General features: G+C 44.1%; 1 protein-coding gene across 2 annotated transcripts in view; it reads right to left on the reverse strand.

The window, feature by feature from the left end:
* Positions 1-21,062, reverse strand: part of LOC119382456 (protein phosphatase methylesterase 1) — a 46,760-nt gene that overhangs the window by 4,207 nt on the left and 21,491 nt on the right. For both annotated transcript variants that reach the window (XM_037650167.2, XM_037650165.2), the window contains 5 exons: positions 15,640-15,859; positions 3,671-3,731; positions 1,499-1,564; positions 1,369-1,413; positions 408-472 (listed from right to left, as the gene is read on the reverse strand). In XM_037650167.2, coding sequence (XP_037506095.1) covers positions 408-472; positions 1,369-1,413; positions 1,499-1,564; positions 3,671-3,731; positions 15,640-15,859 — 457 coding nt within the window. The remainder of the gene's footprint in view (positions 1-407; positions 473-1,368; positions 1,414-1,498; positions 1,565-3,670; positions 3,732-15,639; positions 15,860-21,062) is intronic.

Below are 21,062 nucleotides of genomic sequence, written 5' to 3' on the forward strand. Positions count from 1 at the left end.
TGAACTATATTTCTATGATTTGACATCATCCTCGGATTCACTTCTGCTAGAAATAGCAGAAAAATTGCTTGCGGATGCAACAGCATTGTCCAAGGAACAACATTTCTTAGAGGGTCTGGCTACTATTTCGTCTGCCATTTTCACAAACAAACCAAGCGAACCACTATATTTGAGTTGCTGTTAAAAATCTGTGCCACTCGGGAAAAAAACCAACTATGCAGGAAACAAAACATTAGTGCTTACAGGATGTGCTTGATGGTACAGCTAGTTGATAGGAGTGCCCATACTTTTAAATTATCATTCGGCATATTCGGGTCACCGGGGGCCCATGTTCTATAGGCGCGGTCACGAAAGAGTTAATACACAGTTTACGACTCATTGAGAAATGAAAATGAGGCATTGCTTGCCTTTCCTGGAACATCTTCATGAACAGCATGGCCACACTGAGGAAGTACTTGCATTTGAAATTTCCCTGTCAAATACAGAGAGGTTATTGGGGGGGGGGGGGGGGGCAGCAAGGTGAAAAAAACAGGCCAGGGTGTCCCTGTCATGTACGATTGCCACTAGTAAAGAGAAACCATAAGTGCTGTGAAAAAACTCGTCACAATGTAGGCAAGCAGCCTGAAGTCTAGTGTTAGATCAAGACCTTGATTTCTTGGAACCAATACTGAATCAGTGTAGCATTCACAGGTGACATTTTTCAATTTTCCCCCAATAATAAGTCAAATCTAACACTCAATGTATTTTGTCTTTCTTTTTTTACAGTGGTAAGTAAAATGTTACGTTTCCTCTTCCCCAGCTTAAAACCAACATGAATAAGAACATGAGACTGTCTTCAGGAGCACTCTCACTAATGCATGCTTTGCTTATAGCCTTCCCTTCATTGCCACAGAAAGTCATCCACAAGTACAGTGCCAATCATCAAAACATTCAGCCCACTGGACATTTTTTTTTTCTTTGAAGTTTGGCGCAGCGGGTGGGGCAAGGCAGTTGCAGAGCCCAGGTGGTTGCAATGTCATTCTTGTAGCTTCTTGGATGTGGGCACGAAAAAACAAGGATGAAACGAAGAAGGACACATGACAGACCAGCAAGCCCGCATTGCTATTCTCGTCATTTGTGTAGCATCAACTGGTACTCTGCACTTTAGAATTCAGTAGCTGAATTGTGCTGGCAACGATATGTGCTCGTCGTAAAGTTACAAATCAACTTCTGTGGACACCTATATTTGTTTGCTGCAAATCGTTTTCACTATAGAGGAATTCAGAATACATACGAGAGATAGAATTCAGCCAGAACATATGGAATCCTTAATTGTACAGGCTATTTCATTATGGAGGCATCCAAATACAATAAAAAGAAAAGGCCTACCTTGCATCTGACCGATGGTTAGGTCCTTGTCTAGCCGGTCCACCCCTGCAATTTGGCATCATCAAAAAGAACAGTAATCAGAGCAAAGAAAACAATGTGTTCCAACAGAATAGTCGAGGGTCTGTGTCACCTGCCAGAAGGAGAAGCTTTGGAGCCGGAACAGAGAGAAACAAAGAAGAGAGGCCTGCAAACCAGCCTGTAACAAAAAGAAAAAGACATTTAGGTGCACTACATTAAGTAAGTGACTTCGACTCCAGCGATTTTTTTAGCTGAATGAATCTCACTGAAATTTCCTGGCCACATTCCCCTGTACACATCCGTCATTCATGCCAAGTAACAGGCCTGAGAAATGCATAGATTTCTTACCAGTGAATTTTATTCATTACCTTAAACTGCTCACTTCGTTTCCCACAATGGAATCCAAAAATGCAGTGCCACACTTTCCCCTGGTGGCAAAGTGTGGCGGGAGAAGGCGCCGGGTACGAACCATCCATTGGAATGTGAATGTGTAGTGCCGAACTGCATTTTTTTATTAATTTTTTGCCTGTTTCCTGTGGTTAGGATACACTAGCGCGCATACTGCTGAAGCATTTCATAAGGACCTTACAGTCTTCAGCCTGTGGCAGGAGCACAAGAAAGGTGGCCAACGAGTCTGCTACTTCGAACGCTATGTCTTACCGCCATGCAAACTCCAAATTAGGCACAACACTAAACTCGGTGCACTGGTCGCAGGCACGCAGACAAAGGTAACTGTACAGCATTTTCTTTATGAATAAAAAAGTTAACTATATTAAGCGCTATGTTGAAAGAATTACAACCATGATATCTGCAACACAAATTTTGAAATTCATCTTCTAACATTAAGCTACTCACCTACCCAACCTATATCCATCAGAAACATAAATATGCCTGCGTCGCATGGGATCCGTATACTAGATTTAATATTAACAAACTTGAGCGAATGCACAGAAAATTGGTTAGTTTCATTTGTTCTAAATACAAATGTTTCAGAATTAATGTTGGCTAACAGCATTTCCTCTCTTAAGCTAAGAAGATAGATATGTGAATGTTGAATTCGGTGACATCACAGTTGGCACCGTTTGACAGCACCAAATACATGGTTCTATGATATGGAGCGGCCACAAATTGGCAGCTTCTACTAACCCTTCACCTTCGCCATGTTGGTTTTCTGCACTTGCCAGAGTGGCACACTTTGCACACATTCCCAGTGTGTGCATTTTGAATATGTCGCAGGAAGGGGTATAACTCGGTTTGGTTTTGGCTTTGTTTCTCTTCTTTATTTCTTATTCAAAATTATTTTTTGCTTTGATGAGCATTCCAATCATTAGACGCACGACAGAAGAATTTCAAGAATACAAAATTGCTGTTATCCTTACATGGTAAAAAAATTGCCGGAGTTGGGCTTTAAAGGGAACCAGGAAACCACTTTTTCTCAATATTTCTCTGAATTGTCAAGAGAATAAAACCAAGGCCAAACTTCCTGCTAAATTTCATTCTATGGGCCATATTCTGAGACAATCATTTTTGGAGATGTCGCCAAAATGTCGTGTTCAGTGCGTGCAGATTGGCCGTCTGAGGAAAGGCGGGCAAGTATGGAAGTTGCCCCAGTCAGTGGACATGCAAGATTCAGTGTTGCGAAAAGCGACACTGTCACCCAAAGTAATCATCTCAGAATACAGCCCCGTAACTGCAGAAAAACTTTAGCTAATGCAACAATGCTTTTACTGTGTTTTCATATACATATTTAAACTGTATACCTTGTTACTAGAGAAAAACACAGAAAAAGATAATGAAAACATAACAAGCCAACTCCTTAGTTTCCTTTAGCATAACCAGCTTTTCTTTTTCTGACAAAAAATTTGTATGTAAGCCCAAAACGACATTGCCAAAATCATCAGTACCATAAGGAGCTTGTACAACAAAGCCTATTGTGGCTTATTAGTATTTGCTTGTGCTAAGAATGACCTTTGTGGTTTTCCAAAACAGTAACATACCAACTAATTTAGTGTAACTTTACGCTCCTCTTTGGCACTCCTTTAGTAAATGAAAGTGTGTCTGTAAATTTAGCCAATACGAGCAATGCACTAACTGCTTATCACAGAATGCCAAGCACCGTCAAATTTTTAACATTACTGAATGACCTGATGTCATATATAGCTTGTTAAATGCTCACAACCTTATGTGAATCATAAAAGTTTGCCAAGCATGTCAAACCATGGTTGCCTGAACACTCCAGTAAAAATTCGGAAAATAGACCAGCACCATCTTGAAAATATTTTACCTTTCCAATATTCCTCGGTTCCAGACAAGTCTATCCGCCAAACATATTTAGGAGCATCGTCCTGCAGAATCGCAAACATCAGTACACCGACGATACATACATAGTTTACACATACTTGATAAGCTTCTGCAGCTGAACAAGAAGGAAATGACACGTTATGAAAATTTCACCTTACTTCACATACTCACTACTGTGTTAGTAAATGTACATATCACATGACTTACAAATCCTTTCCACATGTCTGAATAAACTGTGTAGGCTGGTCAGAGGAATACCGCTGAGCTGTAGCTACCCCTTCAGTACTGTGTATGTATTGAACTTGGAGATATTTGCGTTTTTGGCTGCAGGAAAGTCATAGCAGCGTAATTACAATCATATCTCAATAGTACTATAATGAACATGAATAGTATAACAAACTAAGAGAAAAATTGTTTAATCGCTTTACCGCATAACAGAAACTAAGAGAAAAATTGTTTAATCGCTTTACCGCATAACAGATATGCATTTAAAATGAATATATTAGATATACTGACGCTATTTTTGAATAAGATGCGACTTTGTTAATTCCTTCAGTGCCACACTGTTATCAAAAGTTCTGGCTAGAAACAGTTAAATCTTTTCACTGTGAACTGTTCTTACCAACATGTTTGAATTTATCAGTGTAAACTAAAATGCTCCGAATTTTGCTGCCCAATGGCACTAAGCCGGATTGTCCTTGGCAGTGTGAGAAGAGGTTAAAACAAGATTTGACTGTGTTTCTCACAGCCTTATGTCATTGAAGAAAAAAAAAGAAGGTTATGATTAGGGGCATGTGAATATTGAAATTTTTTTTAACAAGAACAAAATACGAATACGGAGTATGCACATTCATTTATCATCATGTTTGGTTACATTGTCATGCTGTAATATTGTAATTACACTTGAACCTCATTACAACAAGGTCGCATCTGACAAGAAAATAACTTTGTTACATCCGAAAATTCGTTATAAGCGAATATTCTTACCACTGTATCTATGACAAGACTACTCTTCATTTACTTTGTTATATTGTGTTTATTATATCGAGGTTTGAGAGTACAGTTTGTCAACTGTAAAGAAGAAAATGTTTAATGAAGCGAAAGGAGGATAGGTCTGCCTGGAAGGGGGTTTCTAGCCTGCTACTTCTCACGGGGGTACGCGGTCAAGGGAGAGGAAAAGAAGGAGGAAGGTATGATGACTATGGTATAGTACAATGGGTCACTGGTCCCATATATTGTCCTGCGCGGGGGCATGTGCTACGCGCGAAAGTTTTTATACCATAGCACATGCTCTAAAGACAAGCATCTAAACTTGTCTTGCTTAGAAACTTTAATAGGCCCTTCAAACTGAATTGGGCGTGGTCTAGATGTTCCCAAGCACCTAAAAGCTACTCCTCTGAAGAGGGTCGGGAGTCCAGACGATCTATGACACCCTTAACCCTTTGTAGGTTTGCCTATATTTTTGACACAATGATGTAAAAACCGGCTGTGGTATATTGATATAAACTACAAAGAAATAGCATAACACAAATTTAATCAAAATCAAGCCAGTAGTTTAGTGAAAAAAAGTGGGAGATATATGTCCCACTGGCTCATTAGAGTGTTTTCAAAAAGTGGGAAAGCCTTGTCCCACTGTCTCATGAAGGCACCATCTCGTGATTTTATCAATGGGTACTTGGGATGGAAACGGCAGAAGCAAGTGGCACAGGGTATCACTTCTCAAGTTGTGCTAAGGAAAGTTGTGCGGACCTCATTTCCAGCAGTAGAACACACACCTGCACCTGTGCCTCTTGTGAGCCTTCATAGCGCCGTGGTCTGTTCCTGTAAAGCTTACTTCACCGCATGCACCAACCATTTTTTTGTCCATTTGCCTGTCCTTGCTTTGGCTGTCTAAATTTTCGAGTACGGCTGTTGTCCTTGAATATGTGCCTACTTTTCAAGAGTTATATGATATTAAGAAAAATATTTCCATGCACGAATATTCACAATTACGCTGGGGGATGAGCGTGGCAATTTCGCAGGGGATAGTTGTTTTGATGCATTTATCGGTCAAGTGATTGCGCAAATTTACAAAAACACGTGATGACTGGAAGCTAAAATCGCCTCTCTGAAAAACCAGAAAAAGAGGAAATTATCCGGCATTTAGATTGGTAGGTTCTTTCTATCTGAAGAAGAGGAAAATTCAGAACCTATCGTAAAAAATTTGTCAGAACTCAGCCCCATTTTAACACTACCTCCGCCCTTTGAAAGCGTGGTAAAAGAATTTTCCTCGGTATTACAAAGACTTAGGTAAGATATGAGTGACTTAGCGTTGCGCTAATTGCAACGGGTGATGTGAGAGAAAAATTTTTCCTGCAGATGGAAAAGTGGGACTTATGTGTCCCACTGTCGCACAAAGGGTTAAGTGACTAAACATTGACAGGTAAACCATTACAGTGAAAGCTTGTCCATTTGACTCATGTTTGAAAGTTTGAGTAACAGATGCTATCTGTATGGTCTTGCCAAAATGTGCACTATTAGTATACAGCATCAGTTGCCATATACAGTAGAACCCCACTGATAAGTTCCCGTTACGTACTATTTCCCGGTGGCAACGTTCACAACAAGGAACACAAAAAATTACCTAATAGAATGGCACTCATTTTTCACAGGTTATGTTCCCGGAAAATGTGACTCTTCGGCAGCAATGCTTGGTTTATCGCCAACTATGACCACACAATACATTTTCCAGCAGCTAGATCTCATGTGTAACAAAGAAATCACAAAGTGTGCATGATCAACAGCAGTGGCCGCCCACCGCAGCAGTTTTCCCGCTGTCATTGCTTGCAAAAATGGAAGCAAACCATAAACGCTGCTTATGGAGTAACACTGGCCTTGGGAGCCCAAAAATTGCAAAGGCAAAATCAATTTTTCAAGACCACTAGTTTCAACCTCTACGATCCCAAATCATGCTGCATCAAACAGTTTAGTCTAAAACGCATTATAGGAGCCAGAAAAAAATCATTTCATGATTGCAAATGAGAGACAGGAGTGTAGAATCACACAAACACAGCGGCATTCACAGACGTGCCTTGCGTCTCTACCGCCGCCGAGCTCCGCCCTCTTGATATCATTTGACAGCCCAATATTTCACCTTCCTGTCTCTGCCCTCCTTGCCTCCAATAACCAACAAGAAAAATTCTTGGCCGCCTGCTTCGAAAACATCGTCAATCCAGCTGTTTGTGATTTTAAAGCTGCGAATCGCTGCTCATTAAAGAAAAAGTTGAAAAGCCGACACGCGAACAGAAGGTAGAGCGTAAGCATCCAGAGCGTTTTATGGTGAGAAATAGGATGCAGTTATCACAAAGTTCAGACGAGCTGTTGACTAGATCACGCAGGTGATTACACTGCGTAAAACCGATCAAGTTGTCAATGCCCTACATTGAGCAGCCCCGTACAGCGTAGGCACATGACCATGCACTGATAAGAGTATGTGTGGTTTGGTCTGATAATCATCGTCAGGTTGACACACAGGTCCTACTTTACTTCTGAGGTATACAGGCTGCTCTCGCACACCGCTTGCACAGCCGGGAGTGAGTGTCAACATGGACATACAGTCGAACCCGTTTATAACGAACTCGAAAGTGTCGCGAAAAGTGGTCGTTATATCAGTAGTTCGTTGTATATGGACTCGCCGTTAAAAACGTGCGCTTAGCGGCTAAGCCGTTTTTTTTTTCTTTGTAAACTTTTATTAAAGTGCTAACAACCCCTTCGGTGACAAGCTAAGACTTTTCGCGTCGTGAAGCGACGCCCGCTGCGTGCTCACGAGTGAATTAACCGCCTTTGCAATGAGCTGACACTGTTTCACCGAAGCGCAGTACCGCGACGTGAAGCCGATCATCCCTGGCTAGTTGCGTGCAGCGCGTCGCCTACTCGGGTCGCGGAGTCACTGCCGGGCCGCTTGCTGTATGCCGTATGCGCGCGTTTGTACTACGTTCTTTGTGTTTGCTTCACTCCGGACCGTGCACGGGTGCGGCGACTAGCCTCTTCGTTCAACGCGGCGAAAACAAGCATTTTCCAAGCAACGCGCACTCTACGTCTCCGCGATGCTCTCGCGGCCCTGCACGACGATGCGCGGCGCACTTGAGTTGTCACCTAGTCAAACACGCAGTATACGCTCGCTGTCAGTGCATCGACATTTCTCGGTGCCCGCGCCGCTCAACAACAGCGAGCTACTTTCGTTTCTACAAAACGACGCAGAATTAAAAAAAAAAAAAAAAAGCGGTCTCGCACGACGCGGCAGCGGCGAACTTGCGAACGGCAGCATGGCGCGCTCGTACCGCCGTCAATCCGCAGTGTACGGCGTACGCCACACCACAGTGGCCACACGCACAGCCGAGTATCTACAGATGACTGTGATAAGGTTGTCGGCTATAAGGCATAATGGCACGTTCGTCGACGGCCGCTTCGCCTTCGTTCTTTTCTGATGCTTATCCGCGAAGGCATCGCCGCAATCGCGGAAGTCGTTATCACCGATCGACCGGTCTCTGCCGTTACCGAAAAGACGGACGACTTTTCGCGGCACATTGTGGCGTCGACGAGTTTAGGGACGCAGTGAACCTTTTTGCGATGGAAAGTTATCGCGCTTATCACTTCTTGCGTTCCAAGGCATTGTTTGGTTCATCGCAGGCGGTCGTAGCTGCTGAGAACGGCGTCAGGAAAGGTTACCGTGCGAAAGCTGACCGCAAGGCTTCATGCTGGCTACTATTTTTTTTCCCTCGCTGCCATTCTACCACTGAAGAAACGCCTGGAAAGTGAGCGACCTCGCTCGCAGCGTCCGAAATCTGCGTGCGGTGCTCGCCGATCTGGGTATCTTAGTAGCGAGTAAACTGGAGCGGGGCACGCGCGAGCGCGCGCCCCTGTCACGCTTTAGAAGGCATGTCTTAACTTTTTTTCGCTTCGTATGCGCCATATTTTTACCGTGACCGTGTCCGAAGTGTTCGTTGTAAAAGTAGGAGGCTTTGAAAAATGTTCGCTATATCTGGACGCAGCTTCAATGGTTAGCATAGGAAAATCGTAAGTGCACCCAAATATGGTCGTTATAACCGATAGATCGTTATATATGGGATCGTTATAAGTGGGTTCGACTGTATGTGATGCACTGGCCGCTCAGCCAGCAACCTTGGCTTGGCCCGCACGACGTGATGGTCCTATCTCATATGATCTGTTGGCATGAGGCCAATGCCCTAGTTAAGCACCTGTCTCCACGTGGTAAATGTTCGAGGTAACATGAACTCTAATGCCAACAGCTAAGCACAATGTGACCTGCATGCCGTGCGCTGAAGGCCACGTGCATGCTTTGTGTAAGCCAAGAAAATGGTGATCTGCCTTTAGACATGGCATACTTTAAATACTAAAGATAGGGGCAGCACACATGTTTTCCGCTCTCTCATGCTCCATCACAAGCATCATGACAGCTTGTGCTCGCGGTCATCAAGTGAACCACAAGCCTAAAGCTTCAAGCAATAAAGATCTCTAACAGTGCTTCACTTTTCAAGCGAAACTGCACAATTTTTAGTAAGTTTCAATCGTACATTTCCTCAAGTATTGTTTCTTTTTCCCACATTTTCTTCAAAATGTCTTGGAGGCATTTTGCCCTGCACCTGTTGTCATTCACCATAGTATTTGCTGTGCGAAAGGTGATGACTAGGGATGTGCGAATATTCGAAAATTTCAAATAACGAATCAAATAGTGTTCCATTCAATTCGGTACTCGAATCAAATAGCACATGTTCAAAATGCCTAATATTTTTCGAACACTTTTTGAATAATCAGCACTGGCGTAAAGAATGCCCAAAGGAACACCACATTGGAACAATGAGGGAGCACTTTTCTTGTTTTAATTATTCAATAACCAAGATAGATGCAAACCAACTGTTTAAGGGACTCTCAATGCCGTACCAATCACAGATGAAGTTAGTTCTATTTAAAACTCAAGTGTCGCCAAGCAAAAATGTCCTCAGTCTGCTATGTTCATCATGAGATTCATGAGGTTGATTCATCAAGCATTGCTTGGTTTTTAGGCCTCAGTTTTATTTAAAAGGTGGTGACAATGTACCACCTTGAATTATGAAGTAACCGCTCTATCTGAATGTACAGTTGCAAAATATCTCGTAGCCTGTCACTGCTTATATGAACTTACCTCAGTTTACATAATTGTGGCATTTTCGCCGATTAAGGTTACCTAATCATAACCTTGCTTTGTTAATGTTTGGGACTATTTGTTCCAAATAAAATATTGTTGAATTATAAAGAACTGTTTTGAAATTCTTGCCTTACCATTCGAAAACTATTCGAATAGCATTCAATTTGTATTCGTATTCGATTTGTTGTCCCCACTATTCGATTCATATTCGATTTGGCTCAAAAATTTACTATTCGTACACCCGTAGTAATGAAGTAACGCAAGACGAAGAAACAAGAGGTACAGGAAAGAGCGACAATATTTGCTGTCAAGCAGTGAGCTCACTAGTGATTGAGGGTGCAGCGATAAAGTAACAACAAATGAGGCAAAAGCCCTGCCCATTGGCACCATGCTGACATGAAGTGGTGCCCTACTGCTTCCTATTACCAATACCTAGAAAACAGCAAGAACCCAATGTCTCTTTTTTTTCTTAAAGGGGTACTGACACAAAATTTCGCGGCCGAGATAGGCTGCTGGATCGATTTCCGTGTACGTGCATGTACCATCTGCAAAATATTGACAGCAAATAAAGCTTGGAAGGTATTTTATATGAATTTTGAAGTTCGCGTGCGCGATCCAGCATTATAGGCCGCACCTGTTGCATTGACACCCTCGGAGGTGACCCGAGGTGATCCCCCACTTCCCCTACGTAACCGTTGCAGCCGGTACAACAAGTTACGATGACGTCGTAGCCGCCATTTCTGTTTTGACACGCTCGCCGCTGCGCTGTTGGTGTCTGCTCGGCAGCTGCTCGTGAGTGCGTGGCCGCGGCGCGCGTGTTGAAAGTTCTGTGTTTGGTGACACTACCGCTTTCCCGTTTCCTGCTCCCAATGGCTTCTTGATTTCCCTGTGCTGCCTGGGCTGCAGTGACAGGCCACAATGCCGAAATCCTTCTGCGCTGTTTCCTTGACGCGCGGAAATGCGTCACTGTTTTGTGTGCTCACGTGACCGAGCGTTTCACTCGCTAGGTGGTGATAGTTGCACCCGGTGGCTTGTCGTTTTTGGAGCTCTGTCAAACCGAAACTGAGGCTGTGTCGGTAATGAGGAGCTTGTAATTAATTATCTGTCGAGCACTGCAGCAAACGATGTGCCGTGTTATGACTAACAGGCCCCCAGCAACACATTGCAGCAAAAAAACACGGGGCGAAAATTTTTGTGTCAGGACTCCTTTAAAGGAGTACTGACACAAAATTTTGAAGCCAAGATAACTTTCGGGATAGATTTGTGTGGCCACACACACACCATCTACAAAATATGAGCGGCAAATATAGCCCAGAACACATCTAAAATCAATTTTAAAGTGTGCGTCACCACTCACCACCTCACGGCATCGACACCAACTTGGTTTTAGTGTAAAACGTCAACCACCTGCATCACGGGTTCGTGTTGGCTGCAATGATCCTTGTGAGCGCTCTCTCCTAGCAGACCTTTTCAACGAAAAGAGGGAGCACCTCCTTTATTAACTTGCACGGGAGAACAAAGGCTGATGTCCTTGCCTCAGCAGTGCGTTCTTGGGGGTCACACATATTTACAACATCCCAGAGGGGATTAAAGCAGCACCCAGGAAGCCCTCATTGAAAAAGAGTTGTCAACGCGGTGCGTATGTGCACACAGTTTTGTGTGCTCATATAGCCAGCTATGTTTACAATAAAACCACTCTGGGTCCCGCTCTTCTCGTTGCTCTCTGAAACCGAAACTGCGACTGGGCACTATAAAACCGTCTCCTATTACAGTATATTGCCGATTATAAGTCGACTCCGATTATAAGTCGACCCCCCAACTTGCAACCCCTTCTAGGGGAAAAAAAGTTGACTCTGAACACAGCCTCATGCTGCGGCCATAGCTCACCATTAAGTTTTTCAGAAGAGGAAGTGATGCAAAGAAACATTTATTTGACCATGAAAGATGGCTTACGACTTGTCATCGCTTGAGAGAAGGACGCAGTCACGGTCATTGCCATCGTGTGAGCCACTGCTGCTGCTCGCCGTCGGAAGGGGTGCCGGTGGTACTGAGATGCCGCACGTGGTAAACGCCGCACGGACCATGTCGGTTGACATCCATACCAGGCATCATTGACCCATTGCGCCACTTCACTTAAAGAAGCGCGCTTCAGCTTCCCTGTTGGTGTCTTCGGGCTTTCTTGTTGGAGCCATTCATTGTACAGTCGAGCCCGACTATATCGAACCCGTTTATATCAAATTATCCCGTATATCGAACAATTTCTAAACACGGTAAATTTACATTGAGAATATATAGCAAAAGTTACTGTTACATCGAACGAAAATAGCAACGACAACCGATATATCAAACTCCATGTGCCTCAAAAGTGCCCCAGCAAGTTGGCTTTCCCTCGCGGTGGCGGGGAAAACTGCCGGCGCCACCCTAGAAAAAGTGGTTTAGACCCGGTTGTGCACGGGCGAACACCCCCCTGCAAGAAATGATCCTGGCCCGCTCGCAGCGCTTACAGCCAATCAGAGGCCGTCGTGCTTTCTCCGAGGTACAGAGGCGGTAGAAGTGAGCGCCATTTTTTCTTTCTTTATGCTTGTGTGCCTGCTGCTGCCTGTTTTCCTCGAGTCCTCATTCAGCGTGGTCCGTGCTGGTGGTGTTGCCTGTTGGTGCTCTGTGAACCTTCGTGTCGGCAGGGAGCTTAAGATCGACTTGCTCGGAGCTCTTTCTATGTTGAGTAGATCGTGGGCAGATGTCACGAAGGAGACGATCCAGAACTGCTTTAGGCGTGCCGGCTTCCGCATGCCTGGTGATGACACCCCAAATTCCGATGACAGCACTGAAAACACCGCAGGTGTTTCCGCCGAAGTTTGGAGCGAGCTGGCAGAGTTCCCGGGAGCTATCGACGGATCGACATTTGACGAGTTCGTCAGTGCGGACGATGATATCGCCATCATGGGTGAGCTACAAGATGAGGACTACGTTGCAGACGTCGTGCCGACCACGAGCCAAAGCGACAACAATAAGGAAATTGACGATGGCCCATTGCCTACATCCTCCGAAGTGATTAGTGCACTTGCGTTGGTCCGGCGCTATTGCGTGAATGTGGAAGGTTGCAGCCTCAGCTGCTCCGACTCGTTGGACAACGTGGAGGCGTGTGTGCTGTCGCAGGCAGCGAAGTCGTTGACACAGAAGAAAATCCAGGACTATTTTGTTCCAAAGTAGGGCATGCAAGTAAGCCACCATATTAATAAAGTACTTTTCTTATTGTTATGTGCCTTTGTGTCAAAATCCTATAGTGGGCCTATATCGAATTATGCCATATATCGAACTAATAAACGTTTTTTGGCGAGTTCGATATACCCGGGTTTGACTGTAGAACGTGCACATGCGGTCTTTGAATGGCTTATTGAGCACCACGTCAAGTGGCTGAGGTGTCAGTCCACCCGGAATGATGACCAGCTCACATCCAGAGTCCGCTACCGCTTTCTTCACTCGATCTGTGATGTGGCCGCGGAAAGAGTCCAAGATGAGCATGCTGCGAGGCTTCAGCAGTGCACCCGGGCGCCTGCACCACACAAGACAAAACCATTCGAGGATAGTTTCATCGTTAAAAAAACCCTCTTTGTTCACCCGCACGATAACTTTCGGCGGAATCTTCTCTTTCTTTGGCATTGTTTTCCTTTTGAACAGAAGAAATGGGAAAGGCTTGTGCCCGTCAACTGTACAGCACAACATGACAGTGAAACAGTTGTGCGTGTTGCCCGTTGTCAGCAGGCGAACCTGGCACTCCTCTTTTCCGGACACTGTCCTCTTGCTAGGCATGTCAAACCATACAGGAGTCTGGTCGGCATTGCCAATTTGACCCAGCAGGAATGTTTTGCCTTCAGGTCACTCACATAGCGAAGAAACGTGCACTGTTTTTCTTTGTAGGCTTCGGACAACCTTTGGCATACAGTTGTGCGTTGTCTTAGGCTCAGGCCATCTTGTTTCATGAAGTTCGTGACCCATTTCTTGGATACATTGGACTCAGTTTGCGGGATGCACATATCCTTCACGACAGTACGTGCTTTTGCTTCAATATCATCGTAGCAAACACTCAGGCTCTTGCTTCTCTGGTCGTGAACCACCTCCTCAACGGCAGGGTATCGTCCAGGCTTTGGTCTGCGAAAGGACCGGCATGTAGCAGCGCACACGAAGATCTTGGTCCTTTGTCTTCTCTATTCCCTCACGCACTTTTCCGACACATCAAACTTGCGCCCTGCTGCCACGTTGCTTTCCGACTCTGCGTAGAGGATAGCTTGCCACTTTAAAGCAGCGCTGTATTGTTGCCGGCGTAGCGGTGGCATTTCGGCGTCCGTTGGGCAGTGTCGCAAATCGCACACACAACTGTTCGCAAGCGAAGCAAATGCAGAAATGGCAAACAGGCATAAGTGCAAATAGACGCGAAGACACACGAAGATGCTTGTGGGCGCACGTGACTGGTCATGTGTTTAGTTCCCCGCGAATTGTTGCCAGCACACATGGCGCTGCCAGCTTTTCTGTGAAACACCAATGGTTTGTCAACAAATTGTTTCTATTGTATGAAAACAAAACTGCAGGGTGCATCGCAAGATAAATTCCTCTTTTTTCCATAGAGCATTGTTAGCCCTCTATCAAAGGTTTGAAATGCTGCTTTCGAGACCTTGTTTCCCAAGCAGTTCACATTAATGCTGCGCAGCGGTGATTTTTAAACGCGCTCCGTAGTTTCACTATAGTTTCGCGATCGTCATGGCAGATCGCGAAAATGTCTGGCTCTGGAAGCGGCGCATGGGCGTTGGGAGATAACAGTTCCCACGACTCCACTGCCTCTGCGGCTGATGTTATCGATGCATTGAATAGCAGGGAATCCGAGGACGACGACCTTTTGCCGGACCCACAGATAAGTCGACTTTACAATTCCGTGTATAGGTCGACTCAAATTATAGGTCGACCCCCGAACTTTGGAAGGTCATTTTATGAAAAAGACATCGCCTTGTAATCAGCAATATACGGTAATTAACCATCACACACTCGAGCAATCGTGGTTTTCAGACGTGATAAGTGGATTGTTAGATAATTATTGCAACAGAAAAAAACAAGATGTAAAATTTTTGTGTCAGTACTCCCTTATATTTCATGCCAGATTCGAGCAGGACTTCACCAGCATAGTTTGCACAGGAAACCTCTCCTGCTGTTTTGTCTTGCTCCGTGAGGCATCTGAATGACTCACTGATGTCAAGTTATTGCATTTGCAAAAACATAGAACAAACACAAATATAAATACACAACGTGAAGAGACAGGGCACTGCTGACTGCATGAAAAAAGAAAACCCCGAGTTCTGGCGCACCTTTACAGCGCCTTTATGCGAGCCGCAATGCAAGCAGGCACCATGGTAATGCCCATCACAGTACGCCTGGCCACAAGACCTCTAAGTGTCCCGAGTCCTGTTTGGGCAGGCATTGCGGTAACCCGTCACTCTGCACTTAGATGTTGCAAGAGGCGCGCAATACAGAGACAGTGACGAGCGACATGGGTAGAAGATTGCACAACCATGTCGCTCACGCCCATGCCATGCCTCAAATTACAGTACTATTACAGTAATTACAGTACATTCAATATATAGCCTTCTGCAATGATGCCCTATCAGTCTGCTAACACAAATGGAAGGACATGCTAGTGCCAGAAGCAGAATGATTTCAGCTACAAAAGTACCTAGAACTTGTGAATAAAGAACGAACAGAAACAGCCTCTGATGACTTACCGAACACACTGGAGATGGCTGTCTAAATCCAGCGAATGAGCTCTGAGAAGGCATGCTTTCATCTGTAGGGCTTTCCTCCGGAATTTCTGCAATCTGGTCCACTCTAGGAATGGAACGATGTGAAGCATCATTCACAGGCAGACCATGTGGTGAGTCTGCCAACACAGGACTGGTTGGTGCTGCAGGCAAGCACTTGGTTGCTGGCTCTCCAGTCTTGGCACTGGTAGGCAGGAATAGAAGTGAAAAGCAAAGCTTGGAAAAATGTTTCAGTGGCATCAGTAGCTTGAAAAGCAAGTGATATCAAAAATGTAGTCCTCTGGTTCTTAATTGTTGTTACTCTCGCAATGCAAACTCATGGTATTTCTAATTATGTTTGTACAGAGCTACAAAAGCAGTATACCTTGAACTTCATGCCAATCTATGTCTGCACGTCTTTGTCTTGTGGCATTTGTAAACAATGAGAGCGATGTGAAAAACAACCCTAGAAATAAAAGTGGAGAACTTGTGTAAATGGCAACTGGGTATATAAAGGAAATGTTGAAAAGCACTTGACATGATCATTCTAAATAACAAGGGGGCAAGCAAGTGAAGCACAGCCAAAAATATGTGAAATGTTATAACGCAGGACCAAAGTGTAAGGCACTATTGTTACCTTTTTGCTTCATGCTGCCACTTGCCATGTACCTTTCAGCAGCAGGCGCAAAACTGCTCATTACAGCTCATTATTAAGCTACTTATAGCATTTTTCCAGTGGTCCCTCAAATATTTGGGCAAATAATGACTGATTGACTGACTGACTCTTGACAGAGACACTTGCTTTTCTATATAGTGCGTTACTAGAAAATTGCCTCCTCCCAGGACTACAGCACAGTTTGGCACTTTTATCAATATGATCACAATATAAGAACACAAAATAGGACACAAATTATATTCGTTTATTCGTTTATTAGTACCTCAAGGGTCCCTAGGGACATTATATGAGGGGTGGGCAAGAAAACATGATAGATAAAAAGAAAACAAAAAAGCAAAAACAGCACCAACATTAACAACAAAAAAAAAGATAGAAAAACAGCAGTAGATCACATTTACAAGGATAAAATATGGCTTTCTACTGCAGTTTTAAACTGGACAAACTGAGATGACATGGCGATGTGGGCGGGAAGGTCGTTCCAGTCTTGCCCAGTCTGCAGGAAAAATGACTTCTGGAAGGTCTTTGTTTTAGAACGTACGAGATAGACGGCGTTGGGGTGAGAATGGCGCGATGTCCGATGTGCAGGTCTGATGAATGCATTGCCTGGTGGCAAGATGAGGAAGGTTAAGTTGAGATTTGACTGCTGACACACTTATGTTAGTCGAGTAATTCGCGATAATGAATCTGGAAGCACGGTTCTGGATGGATTCGAGCAAAGTAGAAAGGTTAGCTTGATGAGGATCAAAAATGGCATTAGCATACTCAAGTTTAGGCCTTACGAGTGTTTTATAAGCTATTAGTTTAGTAGAAGAAGGTGCCGAGGCAAGGCTGCGACGAAGGTATCCGAGAACTCGATTAGCAGAGTTAGTAATGCCTATGATGCGTTGTGACCATGTTAAATCAGATGAGATATGAGCACCTAAGTACAGTAGAACCCCGCTGATACATTTTTGAAGGGACCGTAGGAAATAAACGTAAGAGACGGGAAACGTAAGAGCCGAAAAACAGGAAAAACGGCAAAATATTTAGTGGTACAGAATTTTATTTCAATTCTTACGAGCAGCACGAAAATTGGCGCGCTCAGCCGCGATCTAGTCGATGGATAGAAACGCGGAGCTTAGGACAGCCTCATCCTCAGAAATGTAATCAACGTATGTGATTTTTTTAACACCAACAGCTGTAGGCATGAAAGAACTAAGCACACGCAATCACGACCGGCGCGGCGAGTCCGACCGCGAACCGCACGCACGACCATGCGAGCTCCAACCAGCTCGAACTCCTCCCGTTCTCCGACAAATAACGATGATGATGAGTCTACGCCAACGCGATGGCAGAAGTGAATGCCAATCTCAGAGGCCTTGCTTTCGCAAGCAATTACGTCATACACGCCATGTTTGTGCAATGCAAATCTCAGAGGCTATGCTTTTGTCAATAGTAAATGCCAATCTTGAAGGCCTTGCTTTCGCGAGCAGTTACGTCATAGACGCCATCTTTGCAATTTGAATCTCGAAGGCCATGCTTTTGTTTGCATCAATTGAAAGATTCTGTTGCTTGCGCCTCTCATGCGGCTAATATTACGGTCAAACGAGGCCAGGCTGCGTGAAAATGCACCATGGCGGCTCTCTTTGGTAGTCACTCGGTCGGCTCCGAGCGCACTTCGCGACGTATCATACGGGAACGGTCCGACAGTTACGACGTAACAGCGGGGTTCCCAATACATTGTATCCTATGGGAGCTATGCCGGGACCGGCGGAAAACGACGTAACAGCCGGGAAAACGCAGCAGTGAGGAACGTAACAGCGGGGTTCTACTGTATTTGGTAGTGTTAGCAGTGGCTACGGGGTAATTGTGTAGAGTGTAAGTGTTAGTGATGTAGTCTTTACGTCGATGAAAAGTCATTACAAAAGTTTTGTTAATATTTAGGGACATTAACCAGTCTTTACACCATTCCTGTATAGTGTTAAGATCTGTCTGTAAAACGGAAGAATGTAAGATATTAGTTACAGGGTGATACAGCACACAATCATCAGCGAATAATCTAATGTTAGAGTTGATGTTACGTGGCAAGTCGTTAATGTAAATTGAAAAGAGGAGGGGGCCTAGTACCGTACCTTGTGGAACGCCAGAGTGAACACGAGAGAGGGGAGATTTGCAGGAGTTAGCAACAACAAACTGCCTGCGATGGTTTAAGAATTCGCGAATCCAGTTGAGCACGGAGGGGTCTAAGTTCAGGCATGAAAGTTTAAGCAGTAAGTGACGATGGGAAACCTTATCAAATGCTTTTCCGAAATCAAGAAATATGGCATCAACGGGGATATTATTATCAAGGTGCGAGTGAATTTCATGCAGGAAGAGGGCTAGCTGAGTTTCACAAGAATGACCGGGACGAAAACCATGCTGATTGGGATGGAAAAAATTGTTAGCAGACAAAAAACGCGCTACTTCAGAGTACACGATATGCTCCATTATTTTGCAACAGACAGTGGTGATGGATATGGGATGGTAATTGTTAGGAGACGACCGACTACCTTTCTTGAAGACAGGGACGACCTTCCCGATCCGCCAGTCCTCTGGTACAGAACCTTTATCTAGCGATTGCTGAAATATTAGCGATAATATAACACTGGTTACATGTTTAGTGTTTTTGAGCACCTTGGTATTGATACCGTCAGTTCCAGCAGCTTACAAATTTTTTAAGTTGTCGATGACATGAACAATGCCACTTGGGCTGAAGGTAATACAATTCATGAGGGAATGCGCGTAGGACGAAAATGAAGGAAGGTTCTGAGTGGTTTCAAGGGTGAAAACTGAGCAAAAGGTATTGTTTAGTACAATAGCGACATCCTCTTTGGCAATTGGACAACCATTAGGATCGATCAGTGAAATGCCATCCGTCTCTCCGGGTTTTATAGTTTTCCAGAACCGTTTGGGATTGTTGTGCAGCAAAGAAGGTAGCGTGGTTCCGTAAAAGTGACTTTTGGCTTGCGTGATTGAAGTTGCATAATCCTCAGCTACAGTGAAGTATCTCGCCCAAGCAGTGTTAGAATTGGAACGCTTAGCAGATCTGAATAATCTTTTTTTCTTATTGTTGAGCTTCTTTAGTTTACCGTTAAACCACTGGGACTGTGGTATGTATAAATAAATATAGCACATGAGCTGTATGTTGCAGACTCAGGGATGGAAGCGACATTTTGCTTTTTGGAGCACACTCTGGAGCAGAAAAAATGCTAGTTTGGAGCAGCTATTGACATTTTCGGAGCAGATGGCAAAATATTCCAAACGACTCCTGGAGCTTAAAGCATTATTTAAGTATCCTATAAGTATTATTACTTATTATTAAAGATACTGCACATAAAATTATCACTGCAAATTGCAACAAACAAATAATTAAGCAGATGGGTGGTCACTGAACCCTAAGTAAGATGAGCTATATATTTAAAATATCGGGTACTTGTGACAAAATGATATAAAACTGATGAAGCTGAGCCCCAAATTATAAAAGAAACTAGAATCACATAGAGCAGTTTGTAATCGGTAACAGAGCAAAGAAATCTGTTATTTTCATATTCACCAAAATAGCCTGCATTTAAAATTTCAAAGAAAAAATGCAAGAAACCAAGTTCGGATAGGTTGAAAAAACAGACTTGCCATTTCTTGAGGCAAAAATAAGGTCAGAAATGACAAAGTGATAAATGTGATCAGTCACACATCACGGTCCTCCCACCAGCCCCATTTAGTAATCAGTAAGATATCGAACTAATCTCACGCACATTTTACCAAAATAGTCTGCCTGTCATGTACAGCTACATACAGGTAAATCGGAGACATATCCACAATGCCACTACTTGTGGCATTGTCGATATGCTAGTATGGAGCTAGTATAGAAACTCCATACTAGCATACTATAGTACATACTATACTCGAGGACATCTTTTCTTGGCAATGAAGAAAAGGCTACGAGGGCGAAGCTGCTGCACCTTACTGCTCCGCGAAGTAGTCCGGTTTGGCCCGTGTATCGAATTTAGTTTCAGTTTGTGAACCTTCCGTATCTCTTGTGACGGCTGTTGGATTATTCGAGCGGCCATGGTCGAATAATAACATTGCATACTATTCGCTTCGTCTGCTTAGACAGCCATTTGTTAGTGAAATTCGTCACAAGTTCCTTCAGCGAGTCATCCGAAAAGCTGAAGGGCAACGAGCGCTCACCTGAAGACGGAAGGCACCATTTTGACTGTCAGGAGCACGTAAAAGTTGCAACATTTTCACACGTGCAAAAATGTGAAATGACACTGCATATAGTAAAACAAATATAAATTTTATATCTCCTTGGCATGTGCTGCGCCTCTTTTCAAACAGTGTCCCATAGAAAATAGAGCAATGTTGTTTTGCTTAATTCTCACGCGGAAAACACGTACGCAATTGTGGGCCTTTTTTCATCAGCGGTAGCACACGCATAGTTTGGCTCTGCAGCCTTCTCTTCATTGCCAAGAAAAACGTCCGCAAGATATAGAATGATAGTAGACAGCTTGTTTTTTGTTACGTTTAGGCTCGCCGAATGATCATGTGCTTAAAGTTCATTGTTTTCAGTTTCCCAACGCCACTTCGGAGCAGGTCCGGAGCAGTTACTAACAAAAATTACAGTTTGGAGCAGCATGGAGCAGCATGTCACTTTTGGAGCAGTTTGGAGCAATTGGAGCAGCACTTCGATCACTGCAGACTAAAGAAAGGAACA

The sequence above is a fragment of the Rhipicephalus sanguineus genome, chromosome 2, assembly GCF_013339695.2.
Source record: "Rhipicephalus sanguineus isolate Rsan-2018 chromosome 2, BIME_Rsan_1.4, whole genome shotgun sequence".
Taxonomy (NCBI): Eukaryota; Metazoa; Arthropoda; class Arachnida; order Ixodida; family Ixodidae; genus Rhipicephalus; species Rhipicephalus sanguineus.